We start from the raw sequence: 19,922 nt of genomic DNA on the forward strand, positions 1-19,922 counted from the left end.
GTTTTTAATGATAGTGTGAATAAATTATTGATTTTATAAGTACTACGGTCCAAGTAGTGTCCAAGTACGAATTTACTTCTTGTGAAAATCTTATGTAAACTACCAAACAGGTAATGTCCACTCGTCCCACAATATAATGTATGCTTTTGATATTGAGATTAAGAACAATGTTTATATTTGAATTAGAAACACATTACTTGTATTTTATTTTGTATTAATTTTTAAAAAAATTTAAATTGAAGACACATTTTCTATCATCCGAAAATAGTTGACTTGAAATATAACTCTGGAATTAAAATGGTATTAAAATAATCATGAAATTGTCCTATTTACTAAATTTATCTATTGTTTGTTTTAGGAATATCTATTGATTAATTAAAATGTCATAGATAATACATTAATTTGAAAAACATACATATACTTCAATAAATTGTCATAAAGTATAAAAATTCTTCTTATATAATTAATTAAAATGTCGTAAAGTATGTAAAATCATATAACTTTTAATAGAAAATTTTGATTTGAATTTCATTTGAATTTAATTTCCAAAGAAGGAAAAAGGGCTCTAACTAAGATAACCAAACTTGATTAATCTAACAAGAAGCACTACACTCAAAGGAAAAAAGGCAATTGATGGACAGCTATTGGTAAAGGATATTGTCACCATCTTTTTGCTTAAAATAATAATGTAACGACGCGTATAAAGCATATATTGAGTTGCTTGATCAACATCATTATCATTTTCTCTAATGAATGAGATGAAAGGGGGCTATTAAATAATCATTATCATTCCTCAAAATAACTTTTACACAATTTGTCCTAGGCAAAAATGTCAACTTACCAACTTGCAAGATAATAATATGAAAGCTTGATTTATCTTTTGCTACGTTGGATCAATAATTTCATTCAAACACAAATCATCAAATAAGTCATTTATATAATTATATGAACATCTTTTCTAAAACAAGAAATTTTTATGCACGGTTTGGTACCATAGACTACACCAACCATCCTATATGAAAAGCTACGGAAATTACTTACATATGTACTTGAGGGTGAGTGTCAGATAATATATAAGATATGTACAGATATCAAAGATAATCTTATACAAAATATATTCTAAACCTAGGATGATAATATTCTATGGATATTCTCTATCACACCCCCGCAGTCAGAGCGGGAGAAAATCGAATGCTCAGACTGGATCTGAATCACGCATCGAACGGTAAGGATAGTATAGTAACCCATGATCAAAAGAGAAGTAGTAGACGTGTGCTGGTGATGACGATGAGAAGCAACAACCACGACCTACGTATAGTAGAGATATGCGCTTTTAGGCCGAAGGAGAAGAGTCACGCATATACTTGGGCCAAGTTGCAGATCCAGAGAATAAGTTAAGGGATCAAACCATCATCGGGGAGAAGACACTACACTACTACGTGAAATCACAGTTGAAGAAAAACAAATAAAATTGCGCAAGAAAAGATTAAATTCCATCGCTTGAAATTAATCAATTCTCAAAAGAGAAACCAAGTAGCAAGAAGTAATACTCCACAAAGATTCCAAGTGCTGCAACAATAAAAGGAGCTAACTTGATAGCAAAAGAGATGTGCAAAAGTTGACCTTATTGTGATATACCACCACCAAAACAAAATCTATGTGATTATGTGTTAAAAAAACCAACGAGGCAATGTAAGAATCATTGTTGGTCATGGGGAGGTGGAAATAGAGTGCGGCACATGAAGTAGGTTGGCAGATGTGGTTACTGCCAGTAGTGGAAGGCGGTAGTGTATGCGATTGCCAACAATGATGGAGGAGGATTTCGCGATTGCTACTGTTGGTGGGAGGCGCAAGGTTGTATAAAGATTCTAAAAAAAAAACTTTGAGAAAAGAAAAAAAAATCTATATGTGTGTTTGCGTAAGCATAAAAAACTTTGTATATCCCGCCGGTGGGTTTAATTTTCTAACCCACCGGCAGGGTGAGAATTTTTGTATATAATACCAAGATCTAACCTAAGCTCTGATACCATGTCAGATAATATAAACTCCTTGATCAGAGTGATTTCCATTGATCAATATTTATAGGGTTACAATGAGAAACCTAATCATATTAGGTAACTATTAGGTAACTATAAGATATGTACAGATATCAAAGATAATCTTATACAAAATATATCCTAAACCTAGGATGAGAATATTCTATGGATATTCTCTATCAGTGGGCTTTTGAGGAGCGAGAGAAATTGTTGGAATGAGGAATTAGAGTCACACGCGAAGATAAGGGTTTTTTATTTTTTGCATTATGTATCATCAACAACAAAAGGAATGATTATATAAATGGAGCACTAGTAACGGAGAACAAATTAAAGGATGATTAATTTGCATATTCTTTTCTCAAAAATTAAATAAAATGCAATATCCAAATTGATGTGTATTAGTGTATTAGCATATTCATAAACACCATCTCAAGAGGGCCATCAAATCAACATTTAAAAGCTCACGAGTCACGACTCATAATATCCAGCTAGAAGGAATCCTTGGGAAAAAATCAAGAAGAAAAAAAACTTTATTTTTTTTGAAGAAATTAAATAAGGCTTTTAAAGTCATTAGTTGATCCAATTTCCTTCAAAAAAAAAAAAAAAAAAAAAAAAAAAGTTACAGAGTACTAATCTAATAATCCCAAAACCTAAAAAGAGCAAGATATAATCCCAAGATGGATGATGACTATATGAATATGAAAGATACTAACTTTGTAATACTTATAATAGATACTCCTATCATCCTATGATATGTGTGTTCCTATCTTCTTATTCCATACACGGAATATTAATTAAAAAAAAAATAAAAAATCTTACATTTATAACAAAATTGGAAACAAATTATTAGTGGTCAATTAGTAAGGTATTTACTCACTCCATCCCTGAAATAACAACGCATTTGGCCTAATTTTAGTCCTAAAAAAAATAACCCATTTGTTTTTCCCAAGATCTTTAAAATAACAAAATTACCAATGTACCCTCAAATATTTTTGTCATATAACTCCTTCTCCCTAGTTTCCTCAAACAAAAATCTAAAATTAATTATTAATTAAATATAATAATAAAAAAGGGGAAATTATCAATGGTACACCCAAGGTTCGGGCTTTTATCAATGGTACACCAACTTAGTTTTTGTTAATCGCGGTACACCCAAGGTTTCACACGATTATCAACTATACACTTAACGTTAAACAAACGTTAAGTAAAAGTTAAGTTGGGGTTTAATTCGATTTTTTTAACTTAAAAAATTCCCTCCCTTTTTTTCCCCTCTTCATTTTCCCTCCTTAATGTACTCTACCCTACCCACCCCCTCTTCCTCTATATATAGTTTCCCTCCTTTCTGATTTTCCCTTTTCACACACAAATATACATATATCTACTCAAACACACCCAATTCGAATTATTTGTGCAAAAAATACAACAGTAAAGCAACAAATAATAATCATAGGCACATTGCGCATAATTTAAACCATAATTCGCTAACAATTGTACATGGAAACTAAAATTCAACATTTAAACAAAAAATTCATATACTACCAAAACTAAGCGAAAGTCAGAAAATCAAAGACTCAGATGAAAACTTGCCTTAAGCGGTCAACAATGAAGTGCAGAATTTGCTAGAATTTTGTTCAATTCGCCCGTCGATTATGGAACCTCACAGCAGCAGATACAAGGGAGAGAGTGAGAAGGAAGAAGAGGATGAACAATCTTCTGACTTAGGAGTTTTTAATATAGGTAGTTGAGGTTTGAAAGGAGTGATTTAATGTATTTGGAGTAGGGGGGCAAATTAGTCATTTCATTTTAAGTGGATTAACCTAAAATTAACCTTTAATTAACGTTTGATTAACGTTAGGGTTACTATAGATAAGTGTATTAAACCTTGGGTGTACCGCTGATAAACAAAAACTAAGTTGGTGTACCATTGATAAAAGCCCGAACCTTGGGTGTACCATTGATAATTTCCCAAAAAAAATAAAAAAGATAGGATAGGAATATAGGATAAGTAATAGATATACTTTGTATGGAGAATTTAATATGGAAAACTATCAATTGCTAGCATAATACAAAATCAATTAACATAGACTATTTACAAAATTAATAACGACAGCTCATGAAATTGTTAGCTAATTACATCGTAATTAGGATAAAGAAGCAATAAATCATTGACCTCCCTTGATCAACAAGTTAAGGATAAGATATATCTTCTTGAATTACGAAAATCTTGACCTTCCATTTGTAGAGTTCTATTGAAGGGCCACGGATTGACTATTTACTTGCCCTACTTAATTGGTAAAGATCTTAATTAATTAATTAATTAATTTTCTGTTTGAAGATGGTATAGGGAATAATAATAAAACGGAGTATAAAGAAAAAATTAATACCGAGTAATCAACTGTAATGAATTATAATTACAATAAATATTTATGGGCCCCTATATAAAAATGTTACTGTGCAAAATTTAAATTGATTAAGGCGTTACTTGCCTTGACAACGACAAAAAACTAAAATTAAAACTCAAATAATTTTGGCAGTTCATAATTAAAGGGAAAAAGTATAAATAGATAGTGTATGTTTTCCAAAAAAAAAAAAAAAAGGTGTAATGTACAATCATAGAAATGGATGACTCGAAGACTTAATTATTGACCAAACCTTGATATGTTACTGACTTGACGTTAAACCATGTATTATGTTCAAGTTATTTGAGTTTTGCATTATTAAAATAATTACTTTAAATTTAACTTATATTTTGTATGAATTTATCTTATTTTATTACGAGTACCCTAATAATTTGGTTCTTATTATTCATTTGAAAGGAACTATTGACACAAATTACTAGAATTACAAATATAGCATCATAAGAATTTAGGTATACAAGTTCATTCGGATAAAAAAAAAAAAAAAGTGATTTCAAATAAAAATTAAATTTTACAAATACAATGATAAAAATATATTATCATAAACTTCTCATACACCATTAAGATTTCATGTTAGAAAATAAATAAAAAATTAAAAAAAAGTTCAAACAAAGTTGATTAGGATAATTTGTCTTAGTTTATATGATATTTTTTTAAGAAAACCAAAATTTCCATATTTATAAAATTAAAATTAAAATTATTAAAGCCAAACAATATCTCCACGCCAACAAACTAATCCGCCAAGAAGTTGTATTTGATTGGATATCATAATCCTAAACTGGAAAGAATAATAATTATCCTATTTTAGAATGAAAATAAATATCATCATACGAATTTAACCAATTATTACAATTTATAAAAAGAATCTGTTTCAATACCAGATAATTAAGGTAATTTGATTTGCAATATAAAACGTGTTTTCCTAAGCCAATTTAACTTAGGTATGACTTGTAAAACAAATTAACTTCACCAAAATTGTGTCATCCAAAGCCCTATAAATACTTAATATCCATCGACCATAAGTCCATAATCTAAACACAAAAAAATTCATACTTCGAAATTCAGAAATTCTCAAAAAACAATTCGTAGAATCTAGTAAGCTCTCTTTTCTCTCGTTCAAATTATGTAATTGCAACTTCTCTTTTTGTTCTTCATCACTTAGAACTTTCGATAATGTTATTAGTTACTCCGTATTAGTTATTATGTAGTGTAGTATTTCCTCTTAATCCTTCGTAAGAATTATGTTTTCTTGTTACAATATTGTAATTACAAATTGTAGTTTTTTCTCTCAATCCTTCATAAAAAAACTATATTTGAGTTTGACCTTAAAAAGACTATACTAATGGATTTTTCATGCTATCAACCTAAGAAAATTATGATGTAGTTTGCGGTTTGTGTGCAAGTAAAAGCATATTCATGTAATTAATCTTGGTAATTTTGTTTTTAATTTGATTCTTTCAAATAGGATAATCATCATAACGTTTGTTTATCTGTTACAAAAATAATATTATGAATTATGTGTTTTTTTTTAATGCAATGTAGTTATGATTTTATGAATTAATGATACAAAGAGGAATCACGAGTAATTAGTACAATTAAAAAGAATTGGTTTATCTTGTTTCGCCTTTAAAGAAACATATATCCATTAAAAAAATTGGTTTGTATTAATTTATTATTCTTAATTCTTATTGACTTGACCTAATTGAAACTTGAAATCGGACGAATTTGACTTGTTCATAATCAGAAAGATATATTTTCTTCCTATTTTCTTTCTTAAAAACAATTGTAATTTATAATTATGTTTGAGTGATACTTGTCTAGTAATACCTTGTACAATCCGATGAAAAAGCCACTATACTTGGATTTAAAGAGAATAACAAGTGGCTATGCTACCTCGTATTTAACGGATCCCAAGATTAAATATTTACATTAACCTATTTTAATTAATAATTTTCCTACTAATTCCTGCTACGGAGTATAATCTTCACTTAACTGCCTACCCCATTAATCACTCACAAACATAACCCAAATAAGTTCTTTATTAGATACATTGCAGAGTCATAATTCACTTTTAATTCACTGATCTTATCAGTTTTACCATAATCAATTCTATGATTTATTGCTTGATACGTGAAAAGTCTCAAATTAATTGATATTTTCTAATTCACAAAAGTGAAATAAATACAATTGAACCCTTTTTTTTTTTTTTTTTTTTTTTTGTATCATAAAATCCTCTCTAATTGTGATTTTGATTCAGAGCAAGTGCTGAAATTACAACAACATGGTGAGCCCTAACGCAATCAGAAACACCCTTGGAATTATAGGTACATATAATTATTTACCTTTTTGCCTTATATTTCATTAAACAATTATACAAATATTACTTGATTATTTTTATTTTTTTTTACCAAATTATTGTGTTTCACTTAAATTTAACGCAACAACATTTATCTACTTTGTGTTATAGGAAATGTCATCTCTTTTGGATTGTTCCTTTCTCCTGTGTAAGTATTTATGTTTCACACTTCAAAAACTCGCGGTGTAAATTAGATCTTAATTAATTTTAAAACTTTTTTTTCGTCAAAATTTTATTATACTTGTATAATATTTATATGTGTTTGAATTACTAATTACAGACCTACATTTTTGAGAATTATCAAGAACAAGTCTGTGGAAGAGTTCAAGCCGGATCCATACCTATGCACGGTCATAAACTGTTTATTTTGGTGTCTTTATGGTCTTCCCTTTGTCCATCCAAATAACATCCTTGTTACTACTATCAATGGCATTGGGTTGGGCATTGAGCTCATTTACCTTGCCATCTTTCTCACTTATGCCTCTAATTCTAAAAGGGTAATACTTCGTATATTTCTTTTTCCATTCGATTAACATCATGAATTTGAACTAGTAATGTGATTATATAATTTGTACATAGAATATAATGTGAATATTAATGTATTATAACATTTTTGTTTGTTGCAGAAATTTATCGCTTGGATTTTGCTTGGGGAGGTTGTCTTATTTGTGGCAGTAGTGCTTTTAACATTATTTATATTCCACAACACCGATAAGAGGACCATCTTTGTTGGAGCTTTCTGTGTCGTCTTTAATGTTTCTATGTATTTTTCACCATTGACAGTCATGGTACGTTTTCTAAACCATCTTATAAGATTTCAAAATTTATGTAAGATTTATGAAACGAGACTAATACATGATCTTTTTAATTACAGAGAAAAGTGATAAGAACTAAAAGTGTGGAATACATGCCATTCTTTTTAACTCTTGCGGGATTCTTAAATGGTGTTTGCTGGACTGCTTATGCATTCATCCACATCGATTTTTGGATGGTGGTACGTAACTAGCTTTTCTTCGTTTTTTATTAAAATTTTGTAATACCCTATATTTTTCGTTTTTATTAAAATTTTGTAATACCCCACAGGTGATAACATTCAAAGTCATAAATTTTATTAGTATACACGATGATTACTATATTCCATAATTAATTACTTTTGCGATTATCATGGCAGGTTCCTAATGGCTTGGGAGCAATTTCTGGCATAATTCAGCTAATCTTGTATGGAACTTACTACAAGACTACACCAAAATCCAGCAAATTGGATGCAGTGAAGCCTTCACAAGTTGAACTCCCACCAAGCAAGCCAATTGAAGAAGTTTAGTGTTATCAATTTTTTTTTTCAAGTAGTTTATTAGGAAAGAGTTTTGCCGAGGTTGTTTTAGTGAATTCTTAAATTTATATTTATGCAAGTTTTCAATACAATTTATTTTAGTAATCAATTTTGTTTTTATTATTCAAGCGTTTGTTATTTATGCATGAGATGTTTTAAGGATACAACGAGAAAGAAGTTAAAGGATGCATTATATTTTTAAAGTTGGGCCGGCCTTTGTCCTAAAAAAAAAAAAAAAATTCATTCAAAGCCTTTGAAAAAAAAAAAAGTTTACAAAGCTGGATAAGTAAAGGAAATATAAAGACTACTCAAGCCAACTTACCACTATTTTTTTAATTTTTGAAATTGATCATGATAGATTTTTTTTTTTTTTTTCAATCAATAATAAATTGGGAAATTTTAATCTCCGTAGAGAGGTTTGTCCGTCAAACTTAAGGGTCATAACTCATAAGTAGGTAGTATGTTAAAATTATTAAGATACTAAAATTTTAAAAGCTTGTAAAAATAGAAGTTAGTAAAACCTTGTATAAAGTACTTTTAAAACCTTGTATAATTGTATTTTAAAGTGTGAAACTTAAAGATAATACGTGTATTTTTAAAGAAAATTTTCTAGTACAAAGTAGAGAACTTCGATTTTAAAACTTTGTATAATTGTTCCTATGGCAGAGGGGGAAAAACACCTTAAAATCTTCTTGTTATTTAAGATAGATTGTGTTTTAAATATTTTTCTAAATTTGAAATGTTGAGACCTGTGAGTGTTTGATTAGAATTCCAGTTACAAACTCCTCACAGATTGTAATTATATGCAACTGTAAAAAAGAGGAAAATGAGTGACAATTGGAAATTGGAGAAATTGATTTACAAGTCTGGCTACAACTAATGCAGACTTTTAAATTGGAACAACTAATAAGTAGAATGTTTTTTCCATTTGTAAATGCTCACATTACCTTTACTTTTTCACCATAATTACAAGTTGGATGGTATCTCCCGCAAAAGCCAAAGCAATAATCAATAATCCAGACATTATAGTCTGGTTGCTTCGAAAAGTTTTAAAAGCCACCATCGTCTAAGGTCCTCGACGTCTTTGGAAGCAGAAACAACTTTGCTGCTGATCAACAGGGATCATTCCCCCACCTTTCGATGTGTCAATCGCCTCCAACAAGGAAACTACTTCATCCATTTCGGGGCGCCTATCGGGATTAGCATCCCAACATTTCTTCATTACATTAGCCAATGCACTAGGGCAACATCTTGGAATTTCTGGCCTTAGATTCTGTGGATCCCAAGTCGATCTAAATCAGTACCCAGTAAAAGGGCAGAAGGGAAAAACATGATTAAATTTTTATGACAAGCAAATATCATTGTGCATACCTGGCGAACCACTGCAGAAGTCACCTCTGAAAAACTGAGGTCGGGATAAGGCATGTCGCAGCAATATATTTCCCACAAACAGATGCCAAAGCTATACACATCACATTTTCTGTTATATGGATCCCCATTTAGAACCTGAAATAAATCAATGTCACAAGTTGTTAGTTATACATCACAAATTTTCAAGCCTTTAAGACGTTGAAGATCTTTTTTTAGGGACTTTTTGGCTCTTCAGTGCTGCTTTCATTAACAGCGCCCAATCTAAATGTTCACTGCTCTACTCAGTTTTTGTTCTATCCATCAGAGGTTACAGAATAAAGAAACGAATTTGGGTGAATCAAAAAGGAATTCTTCCCTGATATCGCTCATCTTGTAAACCATCAATCAACAATACTCCAAAATTACATAACAAAAAGGATACAAAAAGTAAAACCCAATCTCTGGGAATGGTAGCTTGGTCAGAGCTGTATTTAGTTGTTCTGATTTGGGGCTTGTACAACAATAACACCAAACAAACAATCTACACACATAAATATTCCAGCTTTTCCCTTCTAAAGATAGTCATTGAATTGAGTTATTTTAGGTGATCATCAAGCTTAGCCACTGTTTGGGCAAACAGAAATAGTAGAATACAAAAACCAGGGAAAGGCACCGGAGCAAACAGTTAAGTTGCATCCCAAACTCCCATAACCCAAAGCTGCTCAAAATTGAAATTGGTAAGGTGAGAGACTCACCTCAGGGGCCATATAACCAAGCGTTCCTGTTTCGCCAGTCATATCACTCGGATTTGAAGCCTCAACCCGAGCAACACCGAAATCTGCTATTTTCAGAGTCCTTGATTTATCTAGTAGCATGTTCTCTGTCTTTACATCTCTATGAACAATCTTTTCAGAGTGGAGATAGCTCAACCTGTTGGAAATACAATGGATTAGGTTGGATGAGTTTGCCAAAACATTTGTCATTATAGAATTTATGTGGGAGTTAAAAATAATTACCCTCTAGCAAGATCAAGTGCCAACTGGTGGACAACCTTAAAAGCTAGCTTCTTTCTTCGGTTCTTTATGAGGTAATTCTTCAGGGCACCTCCAGGAAGATATTCCACAACAACACAGCAGATATTAGTTGGCATGCTGATTAGACCACTTTCTGTTTGTATTTGCAATCCTGATGCACCCATCTTTGCCCCAATAAACTGCAGTATGCAGAAGGATCTATATTACTAAGAGCTCTGATAATAACGACATAATAATTCATCATGTATTGGATTAAAAGTAAAATGTTGCAAAAAAAACTGGCAGTCTATTCTTGTAAGAGTTGTAACCAAGTCACTTAGATGAAACAGATCATTTTCACTACACATAATACAAATTAATAAAATATTGTATACTTAGTATAATATACACTGTATAGTTTTTCTCATAACTTTGGGCATAAGGTTGGACTTTGGACTCCATCAGTCTTGACTAGATTGAAACCAGGAACTTCACAAGTACACTTAAGCCCTTGAGCTGGAGTCAAAGGTAAACTTCGAATTCAAAGATTTTAAGAGCTTAATAGCTACTTGCTATTCTAGTAGCAATGACCTTTTTCCAAAATCTAGATTAAAAAAAAAATTATTAAAAAAAAAAAAAAAAAGGTTCCAAGTTGTACAATAATTTATTATTGCACTCATTGAGTTTATTTTTGCAATTATAGGGAAAATGTTGCAAACATCTATATCTGCTGAATAACCCCTCTCCCCACCCCCCTCAACACACAAGCACACACGCACACACAAATGAGACATCTCTTCTGGCATTGGCGATTTTGGTACGATATGGTATATTGCAGTTGTAGAGTAGCCAATTGCCGAGATCAGGAAATGATGTCAAGATAACAGAACAGACAAATGCCTAGTTCACTAAACTCATTCTGTTAAAGAATTTGATGGCTCTGACTTACACCCTACTCCCAAAATATAAAATTTGGAAGAAATAAAAAATCAAGCAATAACGCGGAGCATGAAACAAATGGTCACAGTTACTAAAAGTAATGGAATGTCAGGTAAAAACTGTCCATCTCAACAAAAAAAAGCCATCAACTTTGCCTTTTAAGGCAGGCCCAACTTTCTCAAATTTTATTATTATTTTTTTAATCTACAGATTTTTAAAATGAGATGCAAATGTTTAGAAATGAAGTAAAGTTATCCAACAGAATTAACTACCAAACCATGGAAACATAATGTGTGAAAAATTATATACGAAGTATAATTGATTGATTTTATTAATAGTATATACTTATGGTGAAGATAAAACATGAAATGGTTTAACAAGAACTACACATCTACACTTCCAGCAAGATGAGCCATCTTGAGCTGAATCAAATGTCAAGGAGCCAAGTACCCATGTTATATAATCCTAGTATCCCGAATTATGAAATATATAATGCATCAATATATGTATTGACTATTGAGCTATAAAGAAGTACTAATAAAATATTAGTGTTCAAGGAGCTTTTCTAGAATTACCAGTTATCCAACTTTGACTATTCCCTCTGTTACATATAGTGATATAGGTGTTCATGTTTGGAATCTGAGGAAAAACCGATGCAACCCCTAGAAGCTAAACTCATTCCTAGAATTCTAGTAATACTCTCCTTTAGAATTCTATTTGGAGTAACCACCATGTGCCACTCTTCTAATAAATGATGGTAGTGGTCATATGTAGGGATACATTGAGGAAATATTTATCAAAAGTGGCAAAAGATTTGCAACAAGAACATGTCTTTAAAACACACAGGGAAAGTCAATATGAAATGTACGGAGTAATGACTACCAAAAACTTTTTTTTTTAAAACCTCTGATCTGTTTTTTTTTTTTTTTTTTTTTTTTTTGAGTTGTCAAAAAAAAAAAGACAAAAAATCTAAAATAGCCTACTTTTAAAAGTTTGATAGCTTTGACCTTTATTTTAAAAAAAAAAGACGAGGTTTGATAGCTTTGACCTCAAACAATGTGGCCTTTATTATGGCTACGGATTAGATAGGTGATCTGCAATGCTTTCATCATGAATATCATTTTGGGTATTGATTCAAGCAAATAGATAAGGCTTCTTGCATAGGTTCACATATATAACAAGTTAGGCACATACACTGGCAATAAAGAATAAGAATATCTTGATAATTGATAGTTGGGTGATTCCTTTGATTGACTCATCAATTCAGTATGTTTTCAGACTATCACAAAGATACGAAGCTGGTAGAAATCATAATTACAATTCATTTGGCTAAGCTTATAGGGAGGAGGAGAACTCATAATTACAATTCATTTGGCTAAGCTTATAGGGGGGAGGGGGGTGGAACAACTTAAAAACACTTCTCCAGAAACTGCTTGGGTTCCTATATTAAAACTTGAGGTTGTTTGGCACTGTATCCTAGAAGGCTAGAACTCCTAGAAGTGCATTTGAGAAATAGAAACTGATTGGTGAGTTTGGCCCGATCCTCAATTTTGCACACTTTTTTTTATAATTGTTTTGACTTTAATAAAGAACCGTAATCTTAATCAATTCAAGCTAAGTATATAATACTACCTCCGTTAACTATTATTTGCAACAAAGGAATATTTTATATCTCACAAATAATACCCCTTTGTTGCAAATAATAGTTAACGGAGGTAGTATTAAACTTTGCAGTCTCTCTGTCTACCAAATTCCATCCCCTTCCTGCTGGCCAACCACCACCACAACATTCATATGTTTTTCAGCTTTTGCCTTCTGGTCTTTAGGGCCCCACTCCTAGAAACTTGACCAAACACTACTTTAAGAGCCTAGATATCTTAATCATCATCTACACTTTCAAAATGATATACCTTCCACAACCTTAATTAATCAATCAAAGCCTTAATCCCATAAGTGGGGGTTGGCTACATGAACCAAATTGATGCAGTACATCCCCCGTACTTGTCCACACACAAAATGACAGTAGATTTGACATAATTAGATATAATCCAGGCAAAGGCTCCCCAGATTGATAACGGGCATTTAATAGTTATAATGCTTTGAGCTTAGAGTTTCCTTAAATTAAAACATGTTGCTAGAGTGATTTACCCTCATCCAGTAGTACCAGCACTATTATCTGCTTGTTCAATACATATGCCTAGCAGCCTATCTAAATAAAAAGAAGCCTTATTACTCATGCAATTGAAAGAACATAATTCAATAATGAAAACAGAAGAGATTACGAACAATTAAAGAATCCAAACATACATGAATTGCCAATCATGGACACAGCCTTGAGCAACTTCATCCACATCTAATAATTGAAAACGAAATCATTTAACTTGAAAGTATCTACGAATAAAGCTATCCAATATGCAAGAACAGTGAGATTTTGTCCATACAGAAAGATTCAGTACACTCTCTCCAAAGAATTTTTTTTCCCCTTTTATTAAATTCTTGTTCTAGTTCAGGTGATACCACAAATATGTGAAAAGCAAGATAAAGGAAATTAAGTTATTTTCATCCACATTAAGAAGGCGAAGAAAATTCATGAATAAAGACCTTAGTCACATTCGGATGGTTAAGCTTATGCCACACTGCAACTTCCTGTGTAAAGGCTGCCCTGAGTGAAGCTATCTCAGCTGCTGTTCTCTGGCCTTCTTCACCCCAGTCAAGCAACTTAACTGTAGATAAGAGAAGTATTAAGTCCATAATCTCATGATAAAAACTACACAAACACAGACGATTTATCCACGGGCACGAGCATAAAGGGCTTAAATTCAATAAACATAACGAAATTTTACTAAAACAATTAACCAATCTGACATCAATAAAAGATTCAACATGGCCAAGTTGGCTTATAATGCATCACCCAACAGTTTGCATTAACTTCCAAGTCCTCTATTAATTTCATGTTACAGCTGATATCACGTGAAAGATTGAAATTTGTCATCAAAAGTTCAAGCTAAACCCGTGCTTTTAACTCACAGATTTCTCAGAAAATACCCTCACAACGGTCCATCGCCATCTTCACAATACGATTTACAACCAATCGAAGGCAGAAAAACTTGCCACAAGTAGATAAAAAACTCCAACCAAATAAATTTAAAAATAGAAAGGAAGCAATGGAAAATGACATTAGCATTATACATAAGAGTATACAAGAAAAAAGCCAAGTCATTTAGAGGACCACCTAATGCATTATTCACAATGCCTAATGTAATAACAGACCGACCAAATCTCAGTGGACCTCATCAGGATTCTGGAAAAGCAAACCAAATTCAGTATCTTCTAACTTGAATATAAACATCAAACTATCAAAGCTAATCAAACACAAATCAAACAATTAATTTCTCTAATTATATACTTTGTATTTAATTATAATAGTACGGAGTAATATGGTTATGATATACGCAACCCTAATGGCTAATAAATTGCAAAAAACCCATCTTGATTTAAGTATGAAATTGACAGTAGCAAGAAATAAAGGGGTAAAAAAGAGCAGTAAAAATTTTCAGTCAGGCATTACAACAAACAGTTGGTGAGCAAGACCAAAAACAGAGACAAAAGCGTCGGAAAACGCTCACCGGCGACATCTAAACTGTCGTAAATCCCACGATGGACGGTCCCAAAAGTGCCACGTGCAATGACAGCCTTGATGATGAGTTTAGAAGCGTCGATCTCCCACTCAGGTTTAGCATCACTACTAGTCTGATTATTACTATCACCCAAATCATCTTTTTTCTTGGTTTTTTCCATAGTTAATGCTCTGCTAAGATGCCTTTCAAGTTGTTCATCTAAGCTCTTCAGATCAATCTGATCTGCTCTCACAAACCCACCATCTCCACTTTCCTTCATCTTTTCTTACAATTCAAGCTCAAAAAGATGGAAAAATGGAAAAGGGTATTCAAAAAAAGATAGAAATTAGACAAAGTTTGAAATTTTTTTTCTGGTGATTTGGGTATTTCTGGGAAAGCTCTGGTTTTTGGAATTAGAGTTTGAAAATTAAAAAGATAGATTAAAAAGGGTAATTGAATGGAAAATGATGGGAAAAAAAGAAAAGGGTGTATAATAATTGTGGAAAAATTGGGAGAATTGAAATGAATTGATTTGGTTGGATTGGGGTTGAATGAATAAGCTGGGGTTTCTCTCTCTCTCTCTCCAATTTCAGAGTATCGTCAACCATGTGAGCACATGGAACTGCCTCATATTTGACTTCATGTCTTTTAGACTTACACCCGCTTTACTCTCTGCCTCCTTTCCACCCCTCATTTATTGCCATGTTTTTTTTATTCATTTATCTTTTTACTGTTATGTTATGTTCATTTTGGTGTACTTCGTTGGTGTACATCTGTTTAATGAGACTTTGATTTTTATCGTAACTTTAACTTATCTAATTCGACATTAAAAAAAAAAAAAAAAAAAAAAAAAAAAAAAAAAAAACTTATCTAATCATGTCGATTGTCTAAACTTAATACTCTCTCTGTATATGGTTATTTAAATCACAAATCCTTATTAGTATTTAGTTGGTTTGAAATTATACTATCTCAACTTAAAAGTGTATAGAATAATGAGCTAGTCACAAATTCTTGAATAAGGTAAATTTTCATTAACTTATTGTAAGACGAGATTACCCCTTAAAATATTTAAAGTTACCCTTGTATACTATTCTCCCGGTCCCTTAATATAAAGTCTATTTCTAGGATTTTTTACTCACATTATAAAAATAAAGAGGTTTTAATTTAGAAACGGAGTACAAAGCCTCTTTCTAACATTTATTACTCACATAATAAAGAGAAAGAGGCTTTTAATTTAGGGATGGAGGAAATACTATTTTTAATATATTGTTTTAACTTTTAAAAATACTCATAATGTATTATATTAATCTTTATAACAGGAATTTATTAGAAAATACAATCAAACTCATTGCAAATTAAAAGTTAATGTAGATGGGTTAAAGTTACCATAGACATTGTTATATTACCTTCATATTGGTCAATTTTTCAAACAAAATCAACAAAAGTTCGTCCTATTCAAGAATTACTAAAAGTTGCTACTTTTAACCTTTTTTTTTTGGTGTTTAAAGAGCCACAAATCCCACAATGTTGAGTGATAAGAATTGATCTCATAATTACCTAGAAACTAGAATCGAGAGGAGAGCCTTTTATGTACTAAGTATTACTTTGTATTTATTCACATGTATATTCTACTACGGGCCTGTTCTCATTGACTGAACTCAGTTGAACTGAACTGAACTGAGCTGAACTGAACTAAACGGAACGGAAATGAATATTTTATAAGAGAAGGAAATTAGGAGCTGAACTGAACTGAACTGAACTGAGCTGAACTGAACTGAACTGAACTGAACTGAACTGAACTGAACTGAGCTGAACTGAACTGAATTGAACTGAACTGAATTTCAACGTAAGAGAACAGGCCCTACAATGAAACTAAGTTATGATAATATAAGAACAAATTATAGAAGTTCACATAACATAATTAATTTCAAACAACATACGACTAATGACTAATTGAAGCTAAACTTTTTTTTAATTTTTTTTTACACTGTAAACAGAGTTGAACAATCTTATAAATACCCCTATTCTGATTTATTGAAAATAATTAAACTGAACTGATTGGAGCAGAACTGAACTGAGCTGAAATGAATTGTTTATGAGAGAAGAAAATTAGGAACTGAACTAATTGGAGCTGAACTGAACTGAAATTAAGCTGAAGAGAACAGACCCCTACTATTTTTTGTTTTTATAAAATGATTTCAATAAAACGAACAATAAACAGAAACTCAAGTACTTTTTAATTTCCTAGTGTTATTAGTTTTCAATATATACATGACAATGTATGTATTTCATTTAAAAAAAAAAAAATCATTATACAACTTACTTGTTTTTTAATACAAATTTCAAAAACTAAAAATGTAAGTACTTATACTTGATAAACCTTAATGTGTATTATTAAAGCTAACAATTTAAAGTGTGGATATATTTTGTTTCTCAAGCAAAGAAATGAACATGATCGAAAAACATAAAAGGCACCATTGTATTGGTTTAGAATTATTCATTAATCATTACCTAATTAATATTCCTCATCATGGTACTAGTATTATTTTAATACATTATTAGCCTTTCATAATTGTTAGGGTACGGTGTTTTTATATTTTCATTTTTTAATTGTTTTTTCTCTTATTCATATTTTGTTTCCATCAAAGTCAAAGCTAAACATGGGTAATTTCACTAATCTGTAACTTCCATCAGTTTAAGCAAGTGGAGAGGCGTCAATAAAAGAGAGGGGTCGTCATGGACCAATGGTTGCGCGATTTAGTGAAAGAAGATAATTCACAAAGTAATAACATAATGTTTTTTTTTTTTTAACTATATGTAATTCGCCTTAATGAGATAGAAAGAATAGCTAGTAAAATTAAATATCCACCTTTTAAACAATATCCTCTACAAGAGATGCATTAGATAGAAAAACTCGAACAATGAACAAATTTGTTTTCAATTTCAAGTACGTAGTACAATGAGTTTCTATGTGCAAACTCGCTTGTTTTTAACCATTGAAACTTGAATCAGCTAGTTCACACATAGGATTATACGACAACCTTGCATATGCCCAACTCTAAGATACCCCTATATTATAGGAATTTAATGCAGTATTAGCCACGAATGTACGGTTAGTACTATAGTAACGCACCGGCCAAATTCTAAGAAACATAAGTTTATAATCAATTCATCACATCCATCCTACGTCGAGTCCACATTATTTATCATCATCATGACATCTATCTCATATGCCCACTTCTTATATAAAATTAATAATTGTCAACATAACAAGATTAATTATCAACTTAGATAGGAATCTTTAATTTGATTAATAATTAATTCATCAATTAATTTATGCTTCATTATTTCTACTTCACACAATATTATAATACCTTAGCTAGAAGAAGAAAATAATGCAAAATACTAAATAATTATTATCATGAGTCAACTTTCTGTATAGATCAATGACCTGGACTACACCGTACCAATTGATCGTTGGTGTAACTACGCTTGGTAGGAAGGACCACGTGTTCGATTTCCCGCAACAACAATTGAGAGGAGATTGGAACCCAACTATTCATAACTGATCTTGACTCCAAATCAACCCAAAGGGTGGATCGGGTGAAATACTTACACACACAAAACGACTTGGACTATGAAGTTTCCCAAATCTACCTCTATGATTAAACAATTGCATGAATTCATACGTTTCCTTCCAAAAGTTTGGAGAGTTTACTCTCAAACAAATAATTATGCATGTGTTTAGTGGATTCATGGTCCCCCAATCCAAGGTTTGTTATGGCTTGAAGGCTTCAACTCAAGAAGTGTAAGTAACATCGTCCTGTACTAGTCCAGTCACTACTACACATTTTCTTAAAGACAATGGTCCTAAGCCGTGGTCCTTTTGACGATAAGACCGTGAACCCGTCTAGAAGGTGAATGTATGATCTTACTGTCGATATAAATAGACCACATTTGATTGAAAGATTGTACCTAGTTCTTGTTACATCTTTATTGTTCCTCTCTCTTATTAACTTGTTTTATTTGAATTATGCTATTTAGTTCAGTTTATAAGGATCGATGTGAATCGAATATTATGGTATCATATATTAATATTATGTAAATATCTTTGATATTAAATAACCGCAAAGTTTGGATGTAAATAAGATTATTGAGAAATACTCGCATCAGAAACAAAGATAAATGGTTGTTAGCACGGAACTATAATCTTATAATAGGTCATTATCAGTCTTTTCAAATAGCCGGCTAGCTACACTACAATGTATAAAATGCATTATACTATGAGAATTATAAGTAAACCTATAATTGGAGGCAAAATGATATTATGGGAGTGATTCATGCACCTTAACAATAGTAGTATGAAAATGATTTTATTCCGCTCTCTTTATGATTTATATAGCTAGGTTTTGTTATTGTATGATTCCACTTTATTTAGATGATTAGGGAGCACTTGTTCAAACTTTTTTGTACGTAGGCAAGTTAAATTGAACGTAGCCCCTCATTAGCTACTTGCACATTATTGCTTTGGTAGTAGCCAAACCATGTTTCTATTCTATAGTATTATCCTAGATAGGCTAGATTCTTCACGATCACTAGAAGAAAGGCCGCACCTGTACGAGTTAGTTATAACCTTTTAGCTGAGTTCAGGGCGTAGCCATGAATTTCACTTTATATACTACGGCATATGTAATATGTCCCATTACCATGTACTCGTAAGTCGTAACAACACCTATTAAACACATTTTACTATCTTATCCTACAATCAGTTTTCCAGCTTTTCCTAATAATAATTTGACTCTATTATAAATGAATACGGAGTATATAAAAAATAAAGGGTTATGGTAGTTTTTTGTTTCATTTA

At 31.4% G+C, this 19,922-nt stretch overlaps 2 protein-coding genes across 2 annotated transcripts; one reads left to right on the forward strand and one right to left on the reverse strand.

The window, feature by feature from the left end:
• The first annotated feature begins 1,806 nt into the window (after positions 1-1,806).
• On the forward strand, positions 1,807-8,262 carry LOC145577433 (bidirectional sugar transporter SWEET6a-like). Its single transcript, XM_081634869.1, has 5 exons — positions 1,807-1,854; positions 7,085-7,306; positions 7,436-7,597; positions 7,684-7,803; positions 7,981-8,262. The coding sequence occupies exons 1-5, from the start codon at positions 1,807-1,809 to the stop codon at positions 8,128-8,130; spliced, it is 702 nt and encodes a 233-aa protein (XP_081490995.1). The 3' UTR covers positions 8,131-8,262.
• Positions 8,263-8,914: 652 nt separating this feature from the next.
• Positions 8,915-15,650, reverse strand: LOC145602875 (serine/threonine-protein kinase 52-like). Its single transcript, XM_081659032.1, has 6 exons — positions 15,068-15,650; positions 14,043-14,164; positions 10,506-10,702; positions 10,245-10,419; positions 9,511-9,645; positions 8,915-9,412 (listed from the first exon to the last, which is right to left on the reverse strand). Exons 1-6 carry the CDS (start codon positions 15,336-15,338, stop codon positions 9,206-9,208), a joined length of 1,107 nt encoding a protein of 368 aa, XP_081515158.1. The 5' UTR covers positions 15,339-15,650; the 3' UTR covers positions 8,915-9,205.
• Between the last annotated feature and the right edge of the window lie 4,272 nt (positions 15,651-19,922).

This window comes from Chenopodium album, chromosome 2, assembly GCF_948465745.1.
Source record: "Chenopodium album chromosome 2, dcCheAlbu1.1, whole genome shotgun sequence".
Lineage (NCBI taxonomy): Eukaryota > Viridiplantae > Streptophyta > Magnoliopsida > Caryophyllales > Amaranthaceae > Chenopodium > Chenopodium album.

Coding starts and splice junctions, on each gene's coding strand:
- LOC145602875 (XM_081659032.1), bottom strand. CDS start 15,338: ATGAAGGAAAGTGGAGATGGTGGGTTTGTGAGAGCAGATCAGATTGAT. Junction 14,165..15,067: donor CGACAGTTTAGATGTCGCCG/GTGAGCGTTTTC, acceptor TCTTATCTACAG/TTAAGTTGCTTGACTGGGGT. Junction 9,646..10,244: donor TTGGTTATATGGCCCCTGAG/GTGAGTCTCTCA, acceptor GATTTATTTCAG/GTTCTAAATGGGGATCCATA.
- LOC145577433 (XM_081634869.1), top strand. CDS start 1,807: ATGATGGAGGAGGATTTCGCGATTGCTACTGTTGGTGGGAGGCGCAAG. Junction 1,855..7,084: donor CTGTTGGTGGGAGGCGCAAG/GTTGTATAAAGA, acceptor TGAATTACTAAT/TACAGACCTACATTTTTGAG. Junction 7,598..7,683: donor TTTCACCATTGACAGTCATG/GTACGTTTTCTA, acceptor TTTTAATTACAG/AGAAAAGTGATAAGAACTAA.